The sequence below is a fragment of the Artemia sp. Qi Xiang Cuo genome, chromosome 11, assembly GCF_049724085.1.
Source record: "Artemia sp. Qi Xiang Cuo chromosome 11, ASM4972408v1, whole genome shotgun sequence".
NCBI classification, from domain to species: Eukaryota; Metazoa; Arthropoda; class Branchiopoda; order Anostraca; family Artemiidae; genus Artemia; species Artemia sp. Qi Xiang Cuo.
Genome location: NC_142804.1, coordinates 16,311,915 through 16,336,078, shown reverse-complemented (window position 1 = coordinate 16,336,078; position 24,164 = coordinate 16,311,915). Strand labels below are relative to the sequence as shown.

The window sequence follows — 24,164 nt, the reverse complement described above, 5'->3', positions numbered from 1 at the left end:
GGGGCATTGATTATTTTTCGGAGCGTTTCACCCCATTATACTGATCAAACTGACTTTCAAATATAAATTACTTTTAGGGGTAACTCTATGTCTGATAAAGGATGAAACTGGAGAGCCAGAACATATTTGGCAATATATCTTTTCAATTTCTTTCAGCTCTCTTTTTCCGAGTTAGCTCACAACGGCATACGGCTTGCTCTTGACGTCTACAGTCTATATAAACGGATTGAAGTTCCGTGATTTGCTTGAGCTACATCTTAATTTACCCAAATACTAGTTGACTTACAGCAAAATATAACATATATACTTTGAGCATTAATCAATCCTCGCCTTGATTGACATCATTTATCCTGCCACCAGCATTTTTTGTAGGTGGATCATTTTCGGACAGCAGGCTATGACTGTACAGTCAATATGATTAGACAGCCTTCAAAAATTTCGAAAGTTAACATTGGCTGTTCAGTCGATGCTTGCTGCTGCTGGTAGGGTGATTGGCTCCTGCTCGTCATCATAAAGTACAATAGGCTTTAAGTACGATATACTTAAGTACGATAGGCGTAAAGTACGATATACTTTATTTCATAAAGTATGATAGGCTTTAGTTTGTGTATTTTAAGACAGAAGTAAGACTTTTACAGTTACTTTAATTATTCAAGTGAACATATTCTATTTTCTTTATGGCATGGGTAACAGCCAAAAAATCGCCAGGGGTTTCTCAACTGATTTAGACTAATCTTGGTATTCTCTGAGTCCGAATATCGCATTCATTTTGCTCTATCAGGTCAACTTTTTCAGATATAGCCATAAACCTACCTGACGAGCTATATATATGCTAATATCAGGGGTTTTGAGTTCAATCATACTTTTCTTGAAGAATATATCGAATTACAACAATATTTTATTTCTTTAAACTAGTGTATGCGAGTATCAAGTCTATCACGTATAGTGTATCAAGTGTATGCGTTATTGCAAGGTCATTTAATTGACCCTTAGCCAATCAAATTGATTATAAATTTCATTGCCTGATATTAACCTGCATTTTTCAATTTCTTTCACTTGATTGATATGCCTTTAGCGCGACGGTCATGCAGGAATGATCCTGACGTTTACTGCTATATTTGTGGAGATTACCCGCTGTCCGTGGACAGGAGGAACATCACGGGATTTGCAAAGCACACCTACGAGGCTTACTTTGAAGTCAAACTGGGTGACCATGATAAGTCTTGGGCACCGCACATGGTTTGCAAGACAAACGTGGAATACCTCCGGTGGTGGACGAAGAACGCGAAAAATGCACTGAAGGTCGGGATTCAGATGGTTTGAAGGGAGCCATTTGACCCTGCATTGGATTGTTACTTCTGTGTCATCAATATTACTGGCATCAACCGAAAGAATCAACACAGCCTCCAGTACCCCGACCTTCCATCAGCCCGCCGTCCAGTTGCTGACTGTGAAGAAATCCCTGTACCAGCGTTCACAGAGCTTCACGACACCGACGACAAGGCCACCAGTGCAGACGAGGGAGGATATACAGAAAAAGAGTACAAAGAACAAAATTTTCTGCAGCCATTTTCACAATGCGAGCTTGATGATCTGGTTCGGGATCTCAGCTTGTTAAAGACTTCCTCCAAGCTGTTGACCTCCAGACTCAAAGAGAAAAATCTACTTGGTGAAGACGTGCGTATCACTTGCTTTCGTAGAAGGCATGAGGACTATACGAACTACTTCTGACAAGAGGAAGACTTCGTGTACTGCCGAGATGTCGCCGGTCTCCTTGGTAAACTCGAGGCTCCTCAATACGATCCGAGAGATTCGCGACTCTTTATTGACAGCAACAAGCACTTTTTGAAGTGTTTGCTCCTCTCCAACGGGAACCAGTCCGCCTCAATCCCTCTTAGGCACTCCACAATTCTCAAAGAAAAATGTAAAGTAGCGAAGTACGTGCTCGACAGAATCCAATATGAGCAGCACCACTGGATCATCTGCATCTACTTCAAAACGGTGAACTTTCTACTCGATCAGTTGTCCAGGTCCACTAAGTACCTTTGCTTTAAATGAATGTGGGAGAGTCGAGACAGATCCCAGCACTATGTAAAGAAAGAATGGCCAGCACCAGAGCAGTTAGTACCTGGGGCGAGAAACATCATGAACGAAACTCTTGTTGACTGGGAGAAGATATTGATCCCCTCGCTACGCATGAAGCTTGAATTAATGAAGCAGCTCACGTACCCTCTGGACAAGGATGGGAGGTGCTTCAACTATCTGTGCTGAGCCTTTCTTTAATTGACCATTGAGAAGCTGAAAGCCAGTATTTTCGGAGACCCGCAGTTTCGATGGCCCATAGATACGGCAAGCTCATAAAGGACACAGAGTTCGAAAACTTGATGAACACGTTAGAGTACTCCACGTGGAAATCGCTTATGCAGGTGCTGAACAAATTCGTGGGGAACATGAAGGCAGCAAACCACGCCATACTCGTCAGCAGCATGATAGAGGCCTTCCAAAAACTCGGGTGTTTGATGAGTATAAAGATACACTTACTGTTCTCATGCACGGAGAAGTTTCCTGAAAACTTTGGGCGATGAGCGACGAGCAGGGAGAGAGGTTCCATCAGAGCATGCGCCAAATGAAGGAGACCAGGGAAGGTGGGACGCAGTCATGATGGTGGACTTCTGCTGGTTGCTGAAGAAACAGCCCAGCAGCTGCTCACGCATGGGAATAAAAGAAACGCCGATTTATGCCGTGAACTCTTAAATTTTTGGTTTGGATACTTGACTGTTATTTCTTGAGGAGAAAGGATAAAATCTCCAGGGGTTTCTCAGCTGATGATCCACAGAATTTTTTTTTTACAAAAAATAGATTTAAAAAAAATTCTGTAACAAAATGACCTGATTGAGCAAAACCAAGGTCATTTTCAGGCTCAGAGCATCAAAATTAGTCTTATTCAGCTGAAAAACCCTGGACGATTTAAAAAAAAATTGTTGTTACCCAGTATGGTTTTACAAATTCATTCTTTTACTTTCCAAATATTTTCTCATACATGTCACGTCTCCCTCCTCTCTACACCTCTCCCTGAGATTATATGATCCCGTTGTAATGTTTAAGTTGAAAAGCAAAACGAGAATGAAAAAACTTTAGATTTGAGGGTGAATAGAGTTTTATAAACACGCAACTTAAAAATTCTTAACTTTAAAATGCACATTCATGTAACTGCTTTCACGTTTATGATCCCTTTTTCTTGTATTTCTCTCTCTCCCTTGTCTCTTTCTATCCCGCCATCTCTCTGTCTCTGGGAAACTATATGATTTCGTTACCACATATCTGTTGAGGAACAATTCGTCAGAATTTAGATTTCAAATATTGCAACCTAAAAATGTGCATTTATGTAACTGTTATGATTTATAATGACCTTCATTTCACAACCCTTAACTACCTCTCCCTCAAATGGAGATCAAGATTTATTTTGCAACATATTTGTTGAGGAGGAGTAAAAAAGAGTACCAGTACAGCTCTGCTTTAGCTCCCTCCTTATTACGTCAATGATTTTAGACCAGAAGATTTTCAGCAAATAGATCTTCTCTTTCGGCGAAATTCGGGTGGCAAAAGTGACATTTGAGCCCACATATGTCTGTCCAATAACTCTGTCCAAACAAGAAACCTAGAATACAGATTAAACACTAGAATCAATGGCATAGCTAGCTTAAGAGTCAAGTTTCGTTACTTGATTAAATAATTTTGTTACATATAGATAACCTTAAATTAACTTAAATAATACGCAAAGGTTATAAAGAAATACATATTTATCTGAAAATTTACCATTAGCACAGTTGCCACTGGAAAAAGATCATAGCCAGCGCTATGTGCTGCCTAACTAAAGAGCGAGGTGGGCAAAATGTATTATTTATTTATTTGTTTGTTTTATACCAGGGCATTTCATATAGAAGGAGTTGTCGTAGAAACTTCAAAAGGGGCTCATTTGATTGGAAATTTAAAGTTCTAGTGCTGTTTTTCATAGTCAAAAGTGGTTTGAGGGCAACCAGCCCCCCCCCCCACCCATGCGAATCATTTCCCCAAACACATCCAATCAAATTTTGAGATAACCATTTTGTTTAACGTAGTTGAAAGGTCCAGTAATTATGTCTTTGAGGATGACAATCCCCCCACAACCATCAGTATAAGGGTTATAAGTTATGCCCCGGGGCATATAAGGTTTTAATGGAAAGGGTGGTTGTATAAACTTCGGAGGGGGCTCTTTGGATTGGAAATCAAAAGTTCTAGTACCCTTTTTAAGAGTCAAAGTGATCGGTGGGCAGCTAGCCCTCTGCTCTCACGTCTTATTTTTCCCAAACGCATCTGACAGAAATTTTTAGATAGCCATTTGTTAAAAACATTCCAAACATCCCATAAAAACGTCTTAAGGGTTGACACAAACCCCAGGTCTGAGGGCGAGGGTTGTAAATTATGCCCCGGAGGCATATAAGGTTTTTATGGATGGGGTAGTTGTGTGAACTTTAGTGGAGGCTCATTTGATTGGAAATTTAAAGTTCTAGTTAACTTTTAAGATTCAAAATGCAATGGAGGGCAACTAGCCCCCCTGACTTCCTCGATTCTCCAAACACATCCTATGAAAATTGTGAAATAGCCATTTTGTTCACAAATAATCTAAACAGCATATGACAATGCCTTCAGGGTGGATACAACCTCCCAGAGCCCAGGGACAAGGGATAGTTATGCCCCGGGGCATATAACGTCTTTATGGAACATGTGGTCATATAAACTTTGGATCGGATGGAGCTCATTTGATTAGAAGTCGGAAGATCTAGTGCCCTTTTTAAGAGTCAAAAGTGAATGGAGGGCAACCAGCCCCTCCCCCACAAGCCTATCATTCCCAAAAACACGTCTGATCAAAATTTTAAGAGAAGTTTTGTTCAGCATTGTTAAAAGGTCCAGTAATCATGTCTTTGGGGATGTCAATCTCCCCACAGTCCTCAAGGTAAAGCCTTTAAGTTAGGCAATTCGTTCATTGTTTACATATAGTTTACATTATTAAGAAAGATATACATGTTTGAACTTTACTTTCTAAGAAGACGAAGGGCATCCAGGTGAGCCTTGCAGAGTAATGAGGGGAGTTTTGAACTAAATCAAAACACGTTATGTGTATACGGATTGTCAAAAGGGCGTAACTCAGGAATAACTGGTATATAAATTTGGAATTTTCAGGAAATGACAGGGGAGATGATCAAAAATGGAATTTTTTCATGTTACGACTACTACTAAAACTACCACCACAACTACTGCTACCACTACTACTGATACCACACTACTCCATATACAATATTGAGGGAAAATCTGAACTAAATCAAAAGACGCTATGTGCATATACATTGTCAAATATCTCAAGAATTGATTTGGGTATTAAGTTGGTTCTTTCAGAGAATGCTAAAAGAGGAAGAGTATCTGACCAAAAGGCAATATGTGGACGGTACTACTAATACTGCTATCACTGCTACATTTACTACTACTACTACTTCTATTGCAACTACTTGTAAAGGCAATACGTTAATACTACTGCTGCTGCTAGTACTACCGCTGTTACTATTAATACTACTACTAGCAATAACAATATTCAATTCAATTCAAACTTTTTATTTCCTCCGAATACGAAGAGTAAAAAAAAAAAAAAATAAAAATAATAACCGCTAATCAACAGGCCATAAAATTATTTTAAACTATATAACAACAAATACACAAAGGCCTTCAATCAAAATTACCACACAAATTAACACTTCATTCAATAGATAATAAATTAACACTTAACAAATTAACAATTCATTCGAAAATTAAATAAAATAAAATAAATTAAGCTTCGTGCGCAGCTCTATATAAATTATGAGAAAAAACATTTAATTTGGATAAAAATTTCCTTTGCTTTTTCTCCAAAACATCAACAGGGTTTTTTATTTTTTATGCATTCATTAAAAAATTATTTAATTCAGATTTAGAAAAGCGGCAAAGGAACTTAGCAAAATTTAAAAAATGTGGTTTTTACATGCGCAATATTACTAATTCTAAAAAACGGGAGAAGCGATGAAAAAACTAAAATTTGAGGCAAAGCGACTGTGATTACTACTGTGATTACTATTACAACTATGCCAAAGGGTATGGAGGTGATATTTTCAAGGAATGTTTTTTTGGGGAGAAGAGGTGAACTTAATCACAACACGCCGTCTGTATGAGGTTATCAAAAGGGCGTGACAGCAATATCTTAGGAACACATTGGCGTGTAAAGTTGAAATTTCACACAACAGGGCTTGTTGGGGGGAAGTAGAACTAACCAAAAAAAAACATTTGCATACTAATTCTACTGCTTCTACCACTGCTACTATTATTACTACTTCTGCTACTACTGCTGCCACTAAAGCTAAGGCTACTACTATTAATTCTACTGCTACTACGATTACTGTTACTACTAAAACTAAGGGTATTAAGGCGAAAAATTTGGAAAATATTGAAACTGTATAGACCTAAATTGAAAAACAATATACAGATTGTCAAGAGGACGTATCAGAAATGCTTCAGGAACGGTTGGTGGTACTAAGTTTAAACTTTCAGCGCGTGTTCAAGGGGATGTTTAAGAAACCAAAGGTGCTAGGCGCATAATGCTAGTAATGCTACTATAACTGCTGCTACTACGCAAGTTAAGAGTATTAAAGTGAAGCTTTCAAGGAGTATTTAGGCCCTGAATGAACACTTAAACCCCCCAAATCTGGTGTGACCAGGCTACGAAAGCCGTGCACAGGGAACGACTGCAGGCACAGGTGTAACTGCAGAAATGCATGCTGTGAACCAGCACCGATCAGACGTTTCCGAAACTGAAAGTGACGATAGCCTTGATACAGTTGCCGAAGCTTCGCCATCACTTTTCAGTAGGGGAAACAGTTCCAGAGCGCCAGATAAGAGGAAAAGCAGCGGGATTATAAGACCGAACGACCAAAGTCGCGCTGGTTACCGCAACATTCGAGGCGGACCACCGTTCCAACTGAGAACATTCTCGGATGTGCCACCTCACGTCATGACTAGAAGTTATTACAGGCTAAACTACGAAAGTGAGCAGGAAAAAGCATCTGAATGGGGTAGAACGAATAGACATCGTGAAATGGAGACTGAACGAGAACCATTTGTGCGGAGTGAAACCGAAAACAAAAACAGACCAGCATAGGAAGCGTCAGGCCAAGTACAACTCTTGCGCTTCATTTCGTGGAACGTGCAGGGCATATTGAATAAACTAGAACATCTACGATGGGATATAAGTGAGTTTGACGTATCTGTGTTGATAGAGACCTGGCATTCCTCTTCAAATGTACCAACTTTTCGGGGTTTTCATATATTGGAAGTTTCGCGTGATTTAGCGTCGAACAATCGGTCATATGGAGGGGTCCTGGTGCTTAAAAAGAAAGTATTTTTAGAAGATATAGCTAGGCTCATAAGCAAATCAGAGAAAATTATTTGGGTTAGATTAGTGATTACTAAAGAAGTGAATCTACTTTTAGGAGCCCTTTATATCCCCCCATAGAATAGTTCTTATAGGTAAGAAGATTCTTGGTTTATATTAGAAAGTGAATTATCGGAGTACCGTATTAAATTCCCAGATTATTATTTTGTGTTAGTTGGTGATTTAAATACATTTAAGGGAAAAGAACGAGAACTGAGTAGTTTGGTGGCTAGAGGAGAGGAGGATTTAGTAACCCCAGCTTATGGAGTGCCACGGAACAGCAGTGACGGTAAAAGGAAGTTGAATGTTTATGGGCGAAGGCTGCTGACACTGTGTGCGGAGATGGAAATATTTATTGGAAATGGGAGGATTGGTCAGGATAGGGAAAGGGATGAGTTTACTTGCGTCTCCGGGGCCTGCCCTAGTGTGGTCGACTACGCTCTGCTGGATGTTCGCTTTGGGATGGAGCAGCTGTGTCTAAGGGTTTTGAACTGGGCGGATTCAGGTCATTTGCCACTGAAGTTAGGGATTAAGTTAAAAGCTAATCGTCCACTAGGTCTAGCTACGATAGAGGCAATAAGTGGTCAAAAGGAAGGAAATATTGTCCGAAAGATTAGGAAGCAGCTTGTTAGGGAATGGGGTGCTGAGGAAAACCTAGGAATAGCGGAAATATTTTCACAGAAGAGTATTCAGATGGAATTAGTGAGGTTAAATGAGGCGGAGTGCTCGGTTGATACAGCAGAAGGTTTAGGGGACTTAGTATATAATCTATGTAAATGAAAAAAAGAGGAAAAAGAAAGTAGGGTTTTTTGATGAGGAGTGTCAACAGAGGAAAGTGGAACTACAGAATATGTTAGATTTAGTGAATTTAGAAAATGACCCAAGTAAGAAGGACCACATTTTCCTACAATCTAGAACAGGTAGAAGAGAATATAAGAGGCTAATTGAAAGAAGAAAAAATGAGTGATTAGCGAAAAGGAAAGGCAGGCATTGGTCTCGTCATATAAGGATAGTAGAATAAAAGAATTCTAGAGGATGGTGAAAGAGGAAGGTAAGACAGAAGGCTAGCTAGCCATGAAACACCAGAGCCTAGTTCATGGCCAGCATATTTCAGGGAAAGAGAAGGTAACTGCAGTGATCTACAAGAATTAGATAGAGAGATATTAGAAGATGGAGAGGTTGTCCTACCAATGAAGGAGTATGATTATGAATTATTAGAGGATATATCAGAAAGAGAGGTTAGGTAGTGTCTTAAAAAAATGGAAGAGGGATCGTCACGAGGAATTGATGGGATTCCAACTAAAGGATATACAAAATTTTTATTATGAATCCTACCCGTGTTGTTATTTGGGCTATAGATTTGCACATTAGGAGGGGGGGGGGGTTAAGCATAGCGGGTTGCATCCAAAATTTGTTTGGTACAATTATTCTGCACATTAGAAAGTTAGATAAATAAGTGTATTTTGAAGACAAACATACGACCATGAACACAGTAAAATAACATAAATGAATATAGTGAATGAGGGGGTGTTTAAAATCTATAGCCCAAATTTATTTCTAAAGTAACGAAGAAACTAACGAAAAAACCGATGTGTTCTCGAATTTTACACAGAGAAAACTTGAGTGAGTGGCGCATAATACACAAATAATTTCTGAGACCACACAGGCTAATCATGAGAAAACATAAAATCTTTCTGCGCGATTTTATGTTTTATCATAATACACAAGTACCAAATTCCTTCCCCCTACGGAAATTAAAAAAAATAAACTCAAATAAAATTCCCACATTTGGAAAGCCTTATTTTCCACGGGGGGAGGGGGTATTTTCCGGGGGGTGAGGGGGGGGGGTATTTTCCGGGGGAGGGGTTATTTTCTGGGGTGGGGGTATTTTCCGGTGGTGGGGGGGTTCCGAGGGGGTGGGGGTATTTTCCGTGGGGTAATCACCGGGGGAGGGGGGTAAACGCCGGCCATCGTTGGGAACGTATGCTTTATCGGTACTGCTTTTTGCTGATGACCCGGTCTTGGTAGCTAAGTCCCCCAGTGAGCATCAGATGCTAATAGATATTCTAAGCGATTATGTTGAGGAAAACAAAATAACTTCAAATGTTAAGAAAACAGAAATAGTAGTATTTGGAAAGGGTAATAAGAGTTGTCAGACGGACCAGAAGTTTTATTATAGAGGAAAGGAAATTCAACAAAAATCAAGTTTTAAGTATCTAGGAGGAACTCTGATGGAGAATGGAAGTTGGACAGAGCATATAAAACAAATGATAAGGAGAGGAAAGGCTGCCTCATCAGCACTACTACGGAATAAAACTTTGATAAATGCTAAAGATATAAAAATGCATAAGGAAATTTTCAACATTTAAGTTCTGCCAGTAATGCATTATGGGACGGAGCTGTGGGGTTACAAAGCTGCCAAGCAGTTGGAGAGTATCCAGCTTCAGTATTATAAAAGAGTAATCGGAGTTCATCAGACAACTCACACGCAAGCAGAAAGAGGGGACATAGGGCTATTTTCTCTAAGGAAATATAGAATAGGGCAGATGTTCCGGTTCTAGAGGAAGGTTCTAGAGCTGTCGGATGATAGACTACTAAAGCTAGCATATTTAGAGTTAGTTAAGTTAGGGAGGAAAAGAGCCTTTCCAGATACACCGTATATTAAATGAGCCTATCCTACCTGTGGAATGAAGGATTGGGTGCACCGGGCCTACCTACAGATATAGCGGAGCAGGTTACCAAAATTATAGAAGACCAAGAGGTACAGCTGTGGTTCTCTTCTGTAGAGTCATCAGAGAGCCTTAGGTTCTATAAAGAAATAAAACTAGTTTTTGGTCTTGAAACTTATTTCAGATAGATTTACCAACTAAGTGTCTTGGGGTGTGGTTCCAGCTCAGAGCGAATAGCCTTCCATTGCATGGTCGTTGGAAAGTATTTGATAGAAATAGGGGTTTAACGGATTCGGAGTACTCTTGTGCCTTTTGTAATCAGGGTGTTTAAGATATAAACCCTCTTCTCACATGGTGCCGGGAGCTTTCAAGCCTAAGAGAGAGTTTTTTTGGAAAGGACACTCCTTCTCTCCCTGGTATTCTTCAGTCGAGGTCAAAACCCGTGATAGGGGCAGTTTGCAGCTACCTTGAGGAAGTTTTGAATTTAAGGAAAAATGTATAGTTAAAAAATAACGAGAAGAAACTTTTAGTTGTTTGTATAAATTTATGTTTTCAATAGTTTAGTTGAAGTTCATTATTTTTGTTTACTTGATTGAATACTCAATGAACATATGGCCTTTGGCTTTTAAATACATTATCTATCTATCTATTAGGGAATATGCAAACCCCAGTGTATAAAACCCCAGTTAATATAACAAGGGATCTGACACCTGCGGATGATTTTTTTTTGGGAGGAGTAGGGGGAACTTGACAAGCACTAAAAAAAATGTTGATTATGTAAATAAGACGTTCCCAGATATTTGGGAAAGTTTAGGATTTTAGGGGGCATGTGAGGGCCAATTTTAGTAGATTATTACAGAGTTTCATTTATTTTTGGGTGGGTAAAAATACCGTATTCAATAAATCAGGTGCATACGCAGGAGGGATGGGTATTTATGTTCCTCCCGTAACTTTTCATATTCTTCAAAAATTGTCTTTTTGTGTTTTAACCCAAACCCCCCCTCCCTACGTGGAAAAATCAACTCTTATATATGTACCTGCAATTGATACATGCGTTATATATATAAGAGCCATATAGGAATTAATTTTTTTCAATCTAATTGAAATTAATGTTGACGCTTTGTTGATGTAATGAGCCAATAATAATGTTGTTGGTTTGGTTTGGTTCAGTCCTGGCTTAATCAAGTAGGCACTTACCGTACAGTTTAGTTTATAGTTTACCCAGTTCCTTATACAGTCAATATACACATTTTAGTTCTGGTAAGTATTTACGACCAAAAAGTTGAAAAGACAAGAAAATGTAACCAAAAAAACAAAAAAGTAACCAAAAAACCAAAAGTAAAACCAAAAAACCAAAACCAAAGAGTAACCAAAAAAAGGTGAATTTTGACAACAGTTTTTTCTCAGATTCTCTACCTTATTGGGTTTTCTCAGATTCTTTTCCGCTACTTGGCAGTTTTCAAATTTCTTGGCAGATTTAGTCTGAAAATATCATTTTTATATATGAAAATACTTTTTGCTCAAAGAAAGGTTGTCAAAACACAAGTTGTGCTGCTAAAGTGTCGGCAGCTTTTGGAATTCTGTCGAATTCGACTACTGGCAGCTTTGGAACTACTTCCATGTCTATTAGCTATATATTGCAGTTTCATTAAAAGCGATAACTAAAGACATAAATACTCGGAAAACGTGAAGCCCTTAAAAACCATAACCTTAAATTTTAAATATTAAAACATTCACTTCATTTAAAAGGCTGTAAACATGAGGGCAAGATTACAAGCGTAATAGGGTACATTTGCAAGGACTGACGACCTAACCTGCTGATTTTACCGGGTGAAGGGAATGAAGGTATAATAAAAACGAAGGGGGTAATGCGGATCAGTCACTAGCATATCCATAATATTTACTGCCCATTATGGAGTTTGCCCCTCTCCTTACACCCGTCTGGGTATGGAGTTACTAGCCCTCTGGATTATACCCGAAAAATAAATGAGAAGCAGCTAAACTCTAAAAATACTTTTCAGTGTGTTGTTCCGATGGATAGCATTGTTTTTGAGCATTCATTTGTGTTTTTATTTTCTTTTTTCTCAATCTTAAATATCTACTAAAACTAAATAAAAGCAGAGTGACTTCAATGGGACATGAAATGTAACATCAGGATAACAGCCAGGCAAGAGCTGATAGCACGAACACTAATGTGAAAAGAGGGGAAAAGGCGAACTGAAGTATGCGAATCAGGGTTTTGTAGGGCATACCATAGTAGACACGAGGATAGAGGGCTTCAGAATGTATGGGGGCTGAAAGCCAAAGCCCCACCTCAGGGAAGTGAAAACACCACGAGCTAAACAAGGACTTATCCAGGAAGGACCGTGCACTGCTTGAGCAAAGCGCGAGGACAATATTCGAGGTTATATTTGCGAGGGCCAAAGAGCCGCGTCGGTTCTTGATGGTCCGTTAGATGTATGTGTATTTTAGCACTAACCTGGTCAAAACAGGAGCAAATAGTATCTGCAGTTTCTTCTAGTTCGTCCCAGAGTAGAGAACGTAAAGCAGGCGTACTGCTAAGAACTGTAGACGTTCGACCGGGATAACCTATAAAATTTGCAAAATTTGATCAATAATAAGGTAAGCAAGAGCAAGCGGGGTTTACTTGTACCAAGTATATATTTATCACAATAGAATTATGTGCCTAGAGGCAAGGTTACCCAATAGGCTATCTAACCCTTTCAATAGCAAATTCCATTTGATTATCAAACTTTCATTTGAAATAGTTAACCTGTTTTTTGTGAATATTGATATTTTTCTACTTGAAACAGTTATTTAGGGAGCAATCCTTGCCCTTGGCTTCCACTCAAATACGGACCATAGAAACCATCGATGACAATGTAAAGTGAGGGAATAAAAATTAATGCCCACTACCCTGGACTTAGAAGAGGGAAGATAGGCCGCAAGAAACCCCTCCAAAAACTGCACTATTTTTTATAGTTTTCTCCTTAATATTGCATATTTTTATATGTAAATTTTTTACAAATTTGATCCCGATCGCCGTAAGAACTCCTACAAACATTAATAGCAAACGGGCCTTAGCAAGACTACGCGTCCTTTCTAAAACCATACTATTAAAACCAAAACTAATATTCAAAAGATTCCTAAACTGATAAAATTAATTTTTATCATTGTCACAAATGAACATTATCAGTTTAAGAATCAAACCCGGTCTTGTTGGGAGAAAGCCAGGAATCCTAGCCACTAGACCATATGTGAGGATATTTGAAGTATCTTAGGATGATGTACCATTGGAAAATTCAATGTTCTATGACACCTAAAATAGAAAATACGATATGCTGAAGGTAATTGGCAGGTCAAATTTCTGCTGGTATACCTCAAATTCAAACATAACTTCCTTATTCAACTTATATCGACCTCTACCATGTATAAAAGGAATAGATAACACAATAAATGATTCTTCACACATCGTGAGGCGTTTGTCGCCTCACCATGGTTTGATCCATTTGTTTTATAGTTCATCCTGAGTGAAGATCGTTTCAACCATTTATACAGTGACTATAGTGCTATATTTATTTATAAAAATGACAGCAAAAGAAGCCGACGCTCGCCCGAAAAGCTTTTTGAAAAGCAAGCGTTTCAGTTCTGGACCGCTGGCGTCATCTATCGTCGAAAATTTAATCGCATATCAGATTGCGCCATTTATCGTCGAAAATTTATTGGCATACCAACTTTACAAACCTAGCGAAGATGTCGCACCCGTTCAGCAAATCTAAAGCGAAGCGGAGACGGCGTGGGAAACGCGCAGGCAGGAGAGTTCAAGCACGTAGAGAGAGCTGTGTACTTCAAGGTGGTGACCACTGTATACCGGTGATATCCATAGGTCGAATCAAAAGGCCAAGAAATAACCGATACTTGACACGTGTAGTAACTACAGAGTATTCAGCACCTATGCCAACCCTGAGACCTTACTCTCCTCATAATCCTGTGGATCACCTCCCCTCAAGTAGTTCCCCTCCCGTACTAAAACCTGTAACGCTGAATGCCAAGATATATCTTCCAAACTGATTCTTTGCAACGCCCGGTCCCTAACCAACAAGGTTGAAGAATTAGAACTTGTCTTGCGCATAAACTTAGCACCATTAGCAGTAATTACTGAATGCTGGGATATGACAACCGAAACGGGTGCAATCAAAGGATATCTGAACTTTTTTAATACCAGACGCGACAGAGAGAACAACCGACGTGGAGGTTGCGTAGGAATCTATTGCCGCGAAGACTTACCATGCAAAAAACTTGGTATCCCCTCAGATTCGTGCCACGAGACAATCTGGCTCTGGTGCAAGCCGAAGGAGCTACCAAGGACTTACTCATGCATCATAATAGCAGCGATTACTATCCAGAAGGTGCGCGTAATAGGCAAGAATTAGGGACGTATCTGCAATATCAAGTTGACAGTTTGCGGAAACAGTACAGCAATCCAGCATTTATCCTAGCAGGAGTCTTCAACTTAACCGACAAAAAAAGGATTACTCGCGTGTTGGACCTTCAACAAGTTGTCAATGTTCCCACTCATGAAAGTGGAAGCATACTGGACCTCATACTGACCAATCTCGAAGCGTACTATGAACCGCCATTTTGCTTAGGACCACTTGCAAGATCTGATCACAACTCTTTATGCTGGAATTCAAATAACAGAAACCATATACCTAAACCAAAAAAGACTAGAATGCTGTAGAGACCACTGAGTGAAAGTTCCATCCAAGTCTTTGGCAGATGGATTGCGAACTTCGATTTTGCCGCAATCTGTGCTATAACTGACATCGATGAAAAGGTCGAGACACTATATTCGACTCTGCAACAAAAATACAGCGAATTCTTTCCTGTAAAAATGCGCTTGGTATGTGAAACAGATAAGCAATGACTGAACTCAGAGCTCAAAATAATGATCAAAAAACGATGCAATTTCCATGCCATAGGAGAAGTATCGAAGGGGAACAAGTTGAGAAACAAAGTCGTTTCAGCCCTCCGCATATCTAGGAAAAGGTGTATACGGGAGAAAGTAGCTCCACTCCTCAAGTCAGATTCCCACAAGTGGCACGACGCAGTAAAAAGGCTTACTGGAAAACAGAAAGGGACTGAAGTACGAATCAGCAACATAGAAGGGGGTTTAATCAGAGCCTCGAATGTTAACGAGTTTTTTACACAAATTTGCACTTCTTACCCCACCATAAGTGACAAACAGATGAGCAATATCATCAACAGTTGTAGTGCTGATGATATTGTAGAAGCGTCCGAAATATCAGTCTTCCGTGAAATCGAACGACTATGTAACAACTGTGCCACATACCCAGGCAAGCTCCCTATGAAGCTACTGAAAGAGTACTCACCTTTTCTAGCCAAACCCATGGCATCAACCATAAATCAGTGTTTCTCAGAACAAACGTTCCCAAAATTGTGGAAAACTGTCTATGTGTGGGTCATTCCGAAAGTAAAGGCACCCCAGTCCTGTGACCAGCTGAGACCTATATCCATAACTCCCAACTTGGCTAAACTGGCCGAAGGTTTTATCCACCATGCCATATTACAGCAGATTGCACCCTCAATAGATACTTACCAATATGGCTGTATACGAGGCAGTAGCACGGCAATATACCTAGTGCGGATGTACCATTTGATAGTTGAGTGGCTGGACAGCCCAAACAGTGTTATCGATTTACTATCGATTTATCTGGCAGACTACAGGAAAGCATTCGACCTTATAGAGCACCTCATTGCACTGACAAATGTAAAAGAGATGGGAGCTAGAAAAAACTTGATGCTATTAGTGAGAGATTTTCTGCGAGGGCAACGGCAATCAGTATATCCGTTTTTGCCGATGATATCCGCTCTGAGTGGACCGAACTTACTTGTGGCTGTCCCCTATGAACGAAACTACCTGCCCTTTTATTCCTTGCAGTCATCAATAAAATTATTTTCAATTGCCATGAGTAGCGATGGATCTAAGCATCATAAGCCTCTTCCTCAAAGACATTGTCACCCCACCATCACCACGGCGATTCAAGACCAAATTGGCCTTAAAATCCAAGAAGCAAGCTAAACCCCGGTATCAGAAGGTTTCACTACAGAGCTAATAAATATGGACTCACAAGATGTCGTTGAGCTAAACCCTAGTGTTATATTAGCCAATTGGTCCTTTAGATATGTCCTACTAATATGATGTAAGGCAGCAATAGTCCCAATCAGCCAAAAAAAATCTTGAAGAAAGAATGTGAAAACTGGCCGACCTAGCAGCCTGACATGCCACTATATTAGAGCCCTGAGTTAGATCCTCCTTCACAGAATCCCAGGCACCACCTCTCCTGTGGGGAATATCACGCCGGCTTTTGACTAAAATAATCAACTATCGACCAAATCTTTACCATGTACCAACTGCTGGAATAAACAATCAAGTTCAATAGAGAGCATTATCACCACTTCGTTGATTTGTGACAGGCTTTTGACCTTATACGGAGGGAAGGTTTGTTGCGTTTTCTAAGACATTACGATCTTTCTGATGTATTCTCGACAACTTCCAATGTCTTCGAGGATGTAAACCTTTCCCCGACCTTTTCAACCTATTCCTGCATACCATCCTTTATCTGATACTCGCCAAGCATGGGGCAAAAACAGGTGAGACTAATCAACAAACTGGCATATGCTGATGATATCGATCGGATAGCTATGACCGCCCAAAACCTCCAAAACAGGCAGGTTGAATGTGTCAAGCGACAAATCTGTTTGATAGGCCGATTAATTCAATAAAAACAAAATCGTAGTTACATGATGCCAGAACAACTAAAGCCTCCTCTATAGTAATCGACGGTGAGCAAATAGAAAAAGTCCATATTGTTCTCTGCTTCGGCAGTCTCCTAACAGCTGATGATTATCACTCTGGGGACATTAATTCTGACAAAGATAATTCTAACCAAAGTGATCCGGCAGCAACTGATCCGGTTCAGGTGTGTCAAGAGAACCTGTTCCTCTACCTAAAATATCATTCAGAGGGACCACTGAAGAATGTCAATCAGGGGAAGACCCTTAAAGGGGGATTAATGGCTTTGACAGGCTGCGTATTATCCAACTATCAAGAACTACACCAAACAGAGCATTGCATCTACCACTAGCGTACGGTATTTTGAAAAGAACAGCCCCTAGCTTCCCATGAGAATTGCTGGGACTTTAGCAGTAAATAATAGGTAGAAATACACTGTACAGTTTACCGGTCTAGGGGGGGGCCTGCTCCCTCATATGCCTCTCAAAATGGATTGAATTAACAATAAAAAAATATTCCACTAATCACACAGCTAGTATTTGCAAAAAAATCTCCAATATGTTATAAATTATAATTATAAAATTAAAAAGCAATGCATAAAAAAATATACTAAAACGTAAAAATTATACCTTTTGTCCTATCCTCTGCAAGTACGGAAGATAAACGCTCACCACTCGTTGCACGTTTAATCCGGTTTTGCACTAATTTATTGGTTCTATCAAGAAAACCATATACAGACGAGTTTAGAAGACCCAGCGAATCAAAGACTTGCAGAGACTCTACGCCCTAGAATAGAAAGAATATCAAGCTGCACACGAGTAAATATCAACCCACGTTCTACAGTAATCCAAAGTCAAGAATTGAGAGAAGAGGAGGAAACATATTGCAGAACATATTGCAGAAACATATTGAAACATATTAAATTTGAATTGCTCATATTGCATAACATTCGAAACCACGTTGGTTATTTCAGCCCGGGCGAGGTTTTCTGCGCTTCAGAGGGTAATCAAAGGTTCGGGCCATCAAAGGCAAAATATAAAAAATATTGGGAATTTTTCTTCATTATGAATTTTATTAAACAAACATTAACTAGAAACTATGATTTTTAGTTTCTTCTTCGAGACCGCCGCGCAAAAAGTGGGGTAGCATAGTAGCAATGCTACTTGGCAGTTTTCCAATTTGTTGACAGATTTTGTCTGAAAGTACCATTTTTATATACAAAAATACTTTTTGCCCAAAGAAAAGCTGTCAAAACACAAGTTGTGCAGCTAAAGTCTCAGCAGCTTTTGGAATTCTGTCAAATTCAGCTACTTTGGAACTGTTTCCATACCTGCTTCGAGGCATTAGCAAAGACGTATTAGCAGCTAACGGTGTATCATATAACATTTGATGAGTTTGTTAAAATGTACATTTTATGGCACCGATTAAGGGATGTGATAAGGATCAGCTAAACTTTTTTTATCATATTTATTAGTATATTTTTTCTAACCCCTGAGCCAAATTTTATTTCTTAGGATGGCTTGCGTGTTGTCACTTTGTTTGGTTATTAAAAATCTTTTTCTCTTTTATAGATCCTAATTTTAGGTTGATTCCAAATATATAGCTTTCACCAAGATAGGAATTATCTCTAAAACTAATCTGCATGTGAAAGTTCACTTTTTCGACAAAGGGCGAGGGAGTGACAAAGGGTGTAGGCGAGAAAACGCCAACATAATTAATTGATGTCTATCGAAGTCAAACCAGTGAATTCTATGTATAGGTGACCACGGTGTTCAATAATTCAACGCCTTCTCTCGGATAATAAAAATTTCACTTTTTTTCATGTTACCTGATAGTGTTTATTTGCCCTATGACCATGGACAGGCCTTAAAAATCGGTTTTTAACCGATAGGATTAGAAAGATAGGAAAGCTTGTTCAAACGGAAATTTGCAGTTTTTGCTTTTTCAAGTAGAGTAGCAGATCGGACGGAAGTAAAGTATTACTTTCCACCGTTTTCTATCTTAAAACAAAATTGTTGGTCTTAATGAGATCAAACTGACATGAGGCAAAATTCTAAAATCGCCAATCAATTTAGAAATCCTATAAATATTGGTAACACAGGAGCGTCAATCCAAAAAAAATGAAGGGGAGGGGGCTAAATGTAGGAGAGAAATTTTTTATCTAAATGTAAGAGAGAAATTTTGTTGTTTTGTCGATTATATCAGAGAAAATATTTAAAAAAGGTATTCATCAAAATCTAGGGAGGGGGAGGAAAAACAGACGGGGGAGCAAATAAACCCTCACCCTCCCACAGTTGACGTACCTGGTTTCCAAGTTTCAGTCTCAAACTGCCACATAATTTTACAAAATGCTCTTAGGTATTTCGATGGAGGCCATCAAGACGCAGGCTTGCTAGGTTAGTTTTAAAAGCCGTACTTTAGCTATAGAGGGCTAAAGCAAAGGGTATGGGTAACTTACAAGAGTGGAAACTGGCGGTAGTGTCGAAAAACCCTCAGCATCATATAGGGTTTCGCGACATTTGGCATTTTTTAATATAATAATAAGAGTAATTACTTGAAATTAAGTAGCTGGCAAAATTAGCATAGTAATAAGTGTCTAATCTTAGTTCCAGACAGAAAAACGATAAAACGATAAAAATAAAATAAGAGAAATCTAAAACCTCAAGGAAAGAAAACTGCTCAAACAATCCCTCCCCTTGAAAGATTTTGACCCAAAAAAGAGAAACTACTCTTAATCCTCACCCTCTCCTCCTCAATTCATACCAGCGTCTAACAATGTATAAATTTCACCACTGACAGGAGGCCTGATTAGGGTGGCCAAATTAAAAGCATAAATTAGGCAGTATAAATATATTTCAAGGGGCGATTTATTTCAGATGACTCATTATTGTTTTGCTTATTGTTTTTTGAAGGAGGGGGAAGCAAATTAAAAAAAAAAAAACATAGCAAGGGGGTAATTGTAAAAAGGGAATTATGAAAGAAATTGTAAAAATTGAGGTATCTGGAAGGGCATCCGTCATTTACCATAGAAAGTTTTGGATAAGAATAAAGAAGAAAAATTAGGCTAAGCATGCACACTAAAATCCATAATAGAGCAGATTCTGTGCATGGATTTATTTTAATGGTAACACCGTTTTTGTTCTGTTTTCTTAAAATACATCTTTATAAAATGGATCTTTATGAGGTTGCAGAACTCCCGAGAATTTATAATGGGAGCCAAAATGAATTAAAAAAAAAGAAAGTCGATGGTCTAAAATTGGAAAAGAAAAACTATCGGGATAATACTATATCCAGAACTGTTGATAGTGGTCAAAGTAACAAGAACAATTAAAATGAAATCTAACTGTCCAAAATCGTTCAGTGGAAACAACCAGGGATAGTGAAAATAAAATCTAATTGTCCGAATTCGCTAAGTGGATACAACCAAGGATAGTACAAATAAAATCTAATTGTTCGAATTCGTTAAGTGGAAACAACCAAGGAAAGTGGAAATAAAATCTAATTGTTCGAATTCGTTAAATGAAAACAACCAAGGACAGTGGAAATAAAATCTAATTGTACGAATTTGTGAAGTGGAAACAACCCAGGGCAGTACAAATAAAATCTAATTGTACGAATTTGTTAGGTGGAAACAACCACGGACAGTGAAAATAAAATCTAATTGTCCAAATTCTTTCAGTTGAAACAACCAAGGGCAGTGGAAATAAAATCTAATTGTCCGAATTCACTAAGTGGAAACAACCAAGGACAGTACAGATAAAATCAAATTGTTCAAATTCGTTAAGTGAAAACAACCAAGGACAGTGGAAATAAAATCTAATTGTTCGAATTCGTTAAGTGAAAACAACCAAGGATAGTGGAAATAAAATCTAATTGTTCGAATTCGTTAAGTAAAAACAACCAAGGACAGTGGAAATAAAATCTAATTGTTCGAATTCGTTAAGTTAAAACAACCAAGGACGGTGGAAATGAAATCTAATTGGACGAATCCTTTCAGTGGAAATAACCAAAATCAGTACAAATATAATCTAATGATACGAATTTGTTAAGTGGAAACAATCAGGGACAGTGAAAATAAAATCTAATTGTCCGAATTCGCTAAGTGGAAACAACCAAGGACAGTACAAATAAAATCTAATTGTTCGAATTCGTTAAGTAAAACAACCAAGGACAGTAGATATAAAATCTAATTGTTCGAATTCGTTAAGCGAAAGCAACCAGGAACAGTGAAAATAAAATCTAATTGTCCGAATCCTTTCAGTGGAAACAACCAAGGACAGTGAAAATAAAGTTTAATTGTGCGAATTCGTTAAGTGAAAACACGGAAACAACCCAGGGCAGTACAAATAAAATCTAATTATACGAATTTGTTAAGTGGACACAACCAGGGACAGTGAAAATAAAATCTAATTGTCCGAATTTTTTTTAGTGGAAATGATGTAGGGCAGTACAAATAAAATCTAATTGTAAGAATTCTTTTAATGAAAACAACCAGGAACATCGGAAATAAATTCTAACTGTCCGAATTCGTTAAGTGAAAACAACCAAGGACAGTGGAAAGAAAGCCGAATTGTTCGAATTCGTTAAGTGAAAACAACCAAGGACTGTGGAAATAAAATCTAATTGGACGAATTTGATAAGTGGAAACAACCAGGGACAATGAAAATAAAATCTAAATTCTTTCAGTGGAAACAACCAAGGGCAGTAGAAATAAAATCTAATTATAAAAAAATTTTGAAGTGGAAACAACCAGGGACAGTGAATATAAAATCTAATTGTCCAAATTCTTTCTGTGGAAACAGCCAAGGACAGTGGAAATAAACTCTAATTGTTCGAATTCGTTAAATGAAAACAACCAAGGATAGTGGTAATAAAATCTAATTATTCGAATTCGTTAAGTGAAAACAACCAAGGACAGTGGAAAGAAAGTCGAATTGTTCGAATTCTTTAAGTGAAAACAACCAAAGACTGTGGAAATAAAATCTAATTGGACGAATTTAATCAGTGGAAACAACCAGGGACAATGAAAATAAAATCTAATTGTCCAAATTCTTTCAGGGGAAACAACCAAGGGCAGTAAAAATAAAATCTAATTATAAAAAAAATTTTAAGTGGAAACAACCAGGGACAGTGAAAATAAAATCTAATTGTCCGAATTCTTTCAGTGCAAACAACCAAGGACAGTGGAAATAAAATTTAATTGTTCGAATTCGTTAAGTGAAAACAACCAAGAACAGTAGAAATAAAATCTAATTGTACGAATTCGTTAAGTGAAAACAACCAAGGGCAGTGGAAATAAAATCTAATTGGACGAATTTGTTAAGTGGAAACAACCAGGGACAGTGAAAATAAAATCTAATTGTCCAAATTCTTTCAGTGGAAACAACCAAGGGCAGTAAAAATAAAATCTAATTATAAAAAATTTTTGAAGTGGAAACAACCAGGGACAGTGGAAATAAAATCTAATTGTCCGAATTTGCTATGTGAAAAAAAAAACACAAGAAAAGTGGAAAAAAAATATAATTATTCGAATTCGTTAAGTGAAAACAACCAAGGACAGTGGAAATAAAATATAACTGTTCGAATTCGTTAAGTGAAAACAACCAAGGATATTGGAAATAAAATCTAATTGGACGAATTTGTGAAGTGGAAACAACCAGGGACGGTGGAAATAAAATCTAATTGTCCGAATTCTTTCAGTGGAAAAAAACAGGAACAGTGAAAATAAAATCTAATTGTCCGAATTCTTTCAGTGGAAACAACCAAGGGCAGTAGAAATAAAATCTAATTGTACGAATTTTTGAATTGGAAACAACCAGGGATAGTGAGAATAAAATCTAATTGTCCGAATTCTTTCAGTGGAAACAACCAAGGACATTGGAAATAAAATCTAATTGTACGAATTCGTTATGTGGAAAATTACACAACCATATATCTTAGTAAATTAGAAAAGTCAGGAATTCAAATTTGAATAAACATACCTCCATATGCAGTAATACTTAACTTATGCTAACTTATTTTGATGGTTTAACATATCAACACAGACGACAGTGTGATGCTACCATAAAAGCTTTATAATTTTGAAACAGCCAAACAAAAAGTCTTAGAAAATTATGACTTTCAAGTATAACGACCTAAGATGGGAGGCAAAATGTTTTATTTTAATTTCAGTCGCACTTTCAGAAATGTATCTGAAATTTATATTGTAGTCCATAAACAGAAATTTTCATGAAGTCCAAAAAAAAGAAACTTTCAAAATCAGGAAACACCGCGCCCAAAAAATTTTCGTATGTTTCCCGATAACAAGTAGTATATGCAAACAATGGGCGAATTGCATAGCTTACAGCTCTTTCCTCGGGGACTGTGGGGGTCATGTCATTCTCAGAAGCATAATACTGGACCTTTCAACTTTGCTGAGCCAAATGGCTATCTCAAAAATTTCGATCAGATGCCACTAGGGAAAAATGGGGCCCGGGGGGGGGGGTTCAATTACTCCCCGATCTTTTTGGTCACTTAAAAGAGGAACTAGAACTTGTAATTTACATTTGAACAAGCAGTCTACTTATCTTCTAAGACCACTGGTTCAATACGATCGCCTCTGAGGAAGAAAACAAATAAACACACATCCGTGATTTTTCAAAAAATAAAAAATTTCCCCAGGCTCGTAACTTTTGACGGGTGACATTAAACTTAATGAATTGTACATGCATGGAATTACCGCGCACGCACTTTTTACCGTTCACAACAAATTGCCTGATTTTATCTGTAAAAACATATACTGCTTCTAAAACAAGAAATTGGGTAGAAAGACTTTTTTAACAGATACATTTTTCAACAGCTCAGTTGAATTATTCCAACACAGCCACTCAACTTTCATCATACATGAGCTTAAAACAGAAACTGTATAGAGTCCGATGGGAAAACGGCTATTGTGCATGGAACCACTTCTGCACGAACGTAGCGCCATGTGACACTTGTTAAATTTATTTTTAAGTCTTATGTCCAGTTTTTCAACCTTATCAAACGATTCAATCCACTAAAAAGTCCGAAAAAATATTTGTACGTGCTGTGTCAATATGAAGAGATAATATGAAGAATTATTTGCGAAGGCAATTACTGTCAAAAGACAGTAATTTCGCAAATGACAAATTCATACTCAGAAATCAGTAAAGTCAGACGAATACAA

General features: G+C 38.1%; 1 protein-coding gene across 1 annotated transcript in view; it reads right to left on the bottom strand.

The window, feature by feature from the left end:
- The window catches only part of fws (Conserved oligomeric Golgi complex subunit 5 four way stop), a 72,074-nt gene that overhangs the window by 26,773 nt on the left and 21,137 nt on the right, over positions 1 to 24,164 (bottom strand). Inside the window, exons 5-7 of the mRNA XM_089096396.1 lie at positions 17,608 to 17,764; positions 12,641 to 12,750; positions 3,502 to 3,658 (exon numbers count right to left, since the gene is read on the bottom strand). Coding sequence (XP_088952522.1) covers positions 3,502 to 3,658; positions 12,641 to 12,750; positions 17,608 to 17,764 — 424 coding nt within the window. The remainder of the gene's footprint in view (positions 1 to 3,501; positions 3,659 to 12,640; positions 12,751 to 17,607; positions 17,765 to 24,164) is intronic.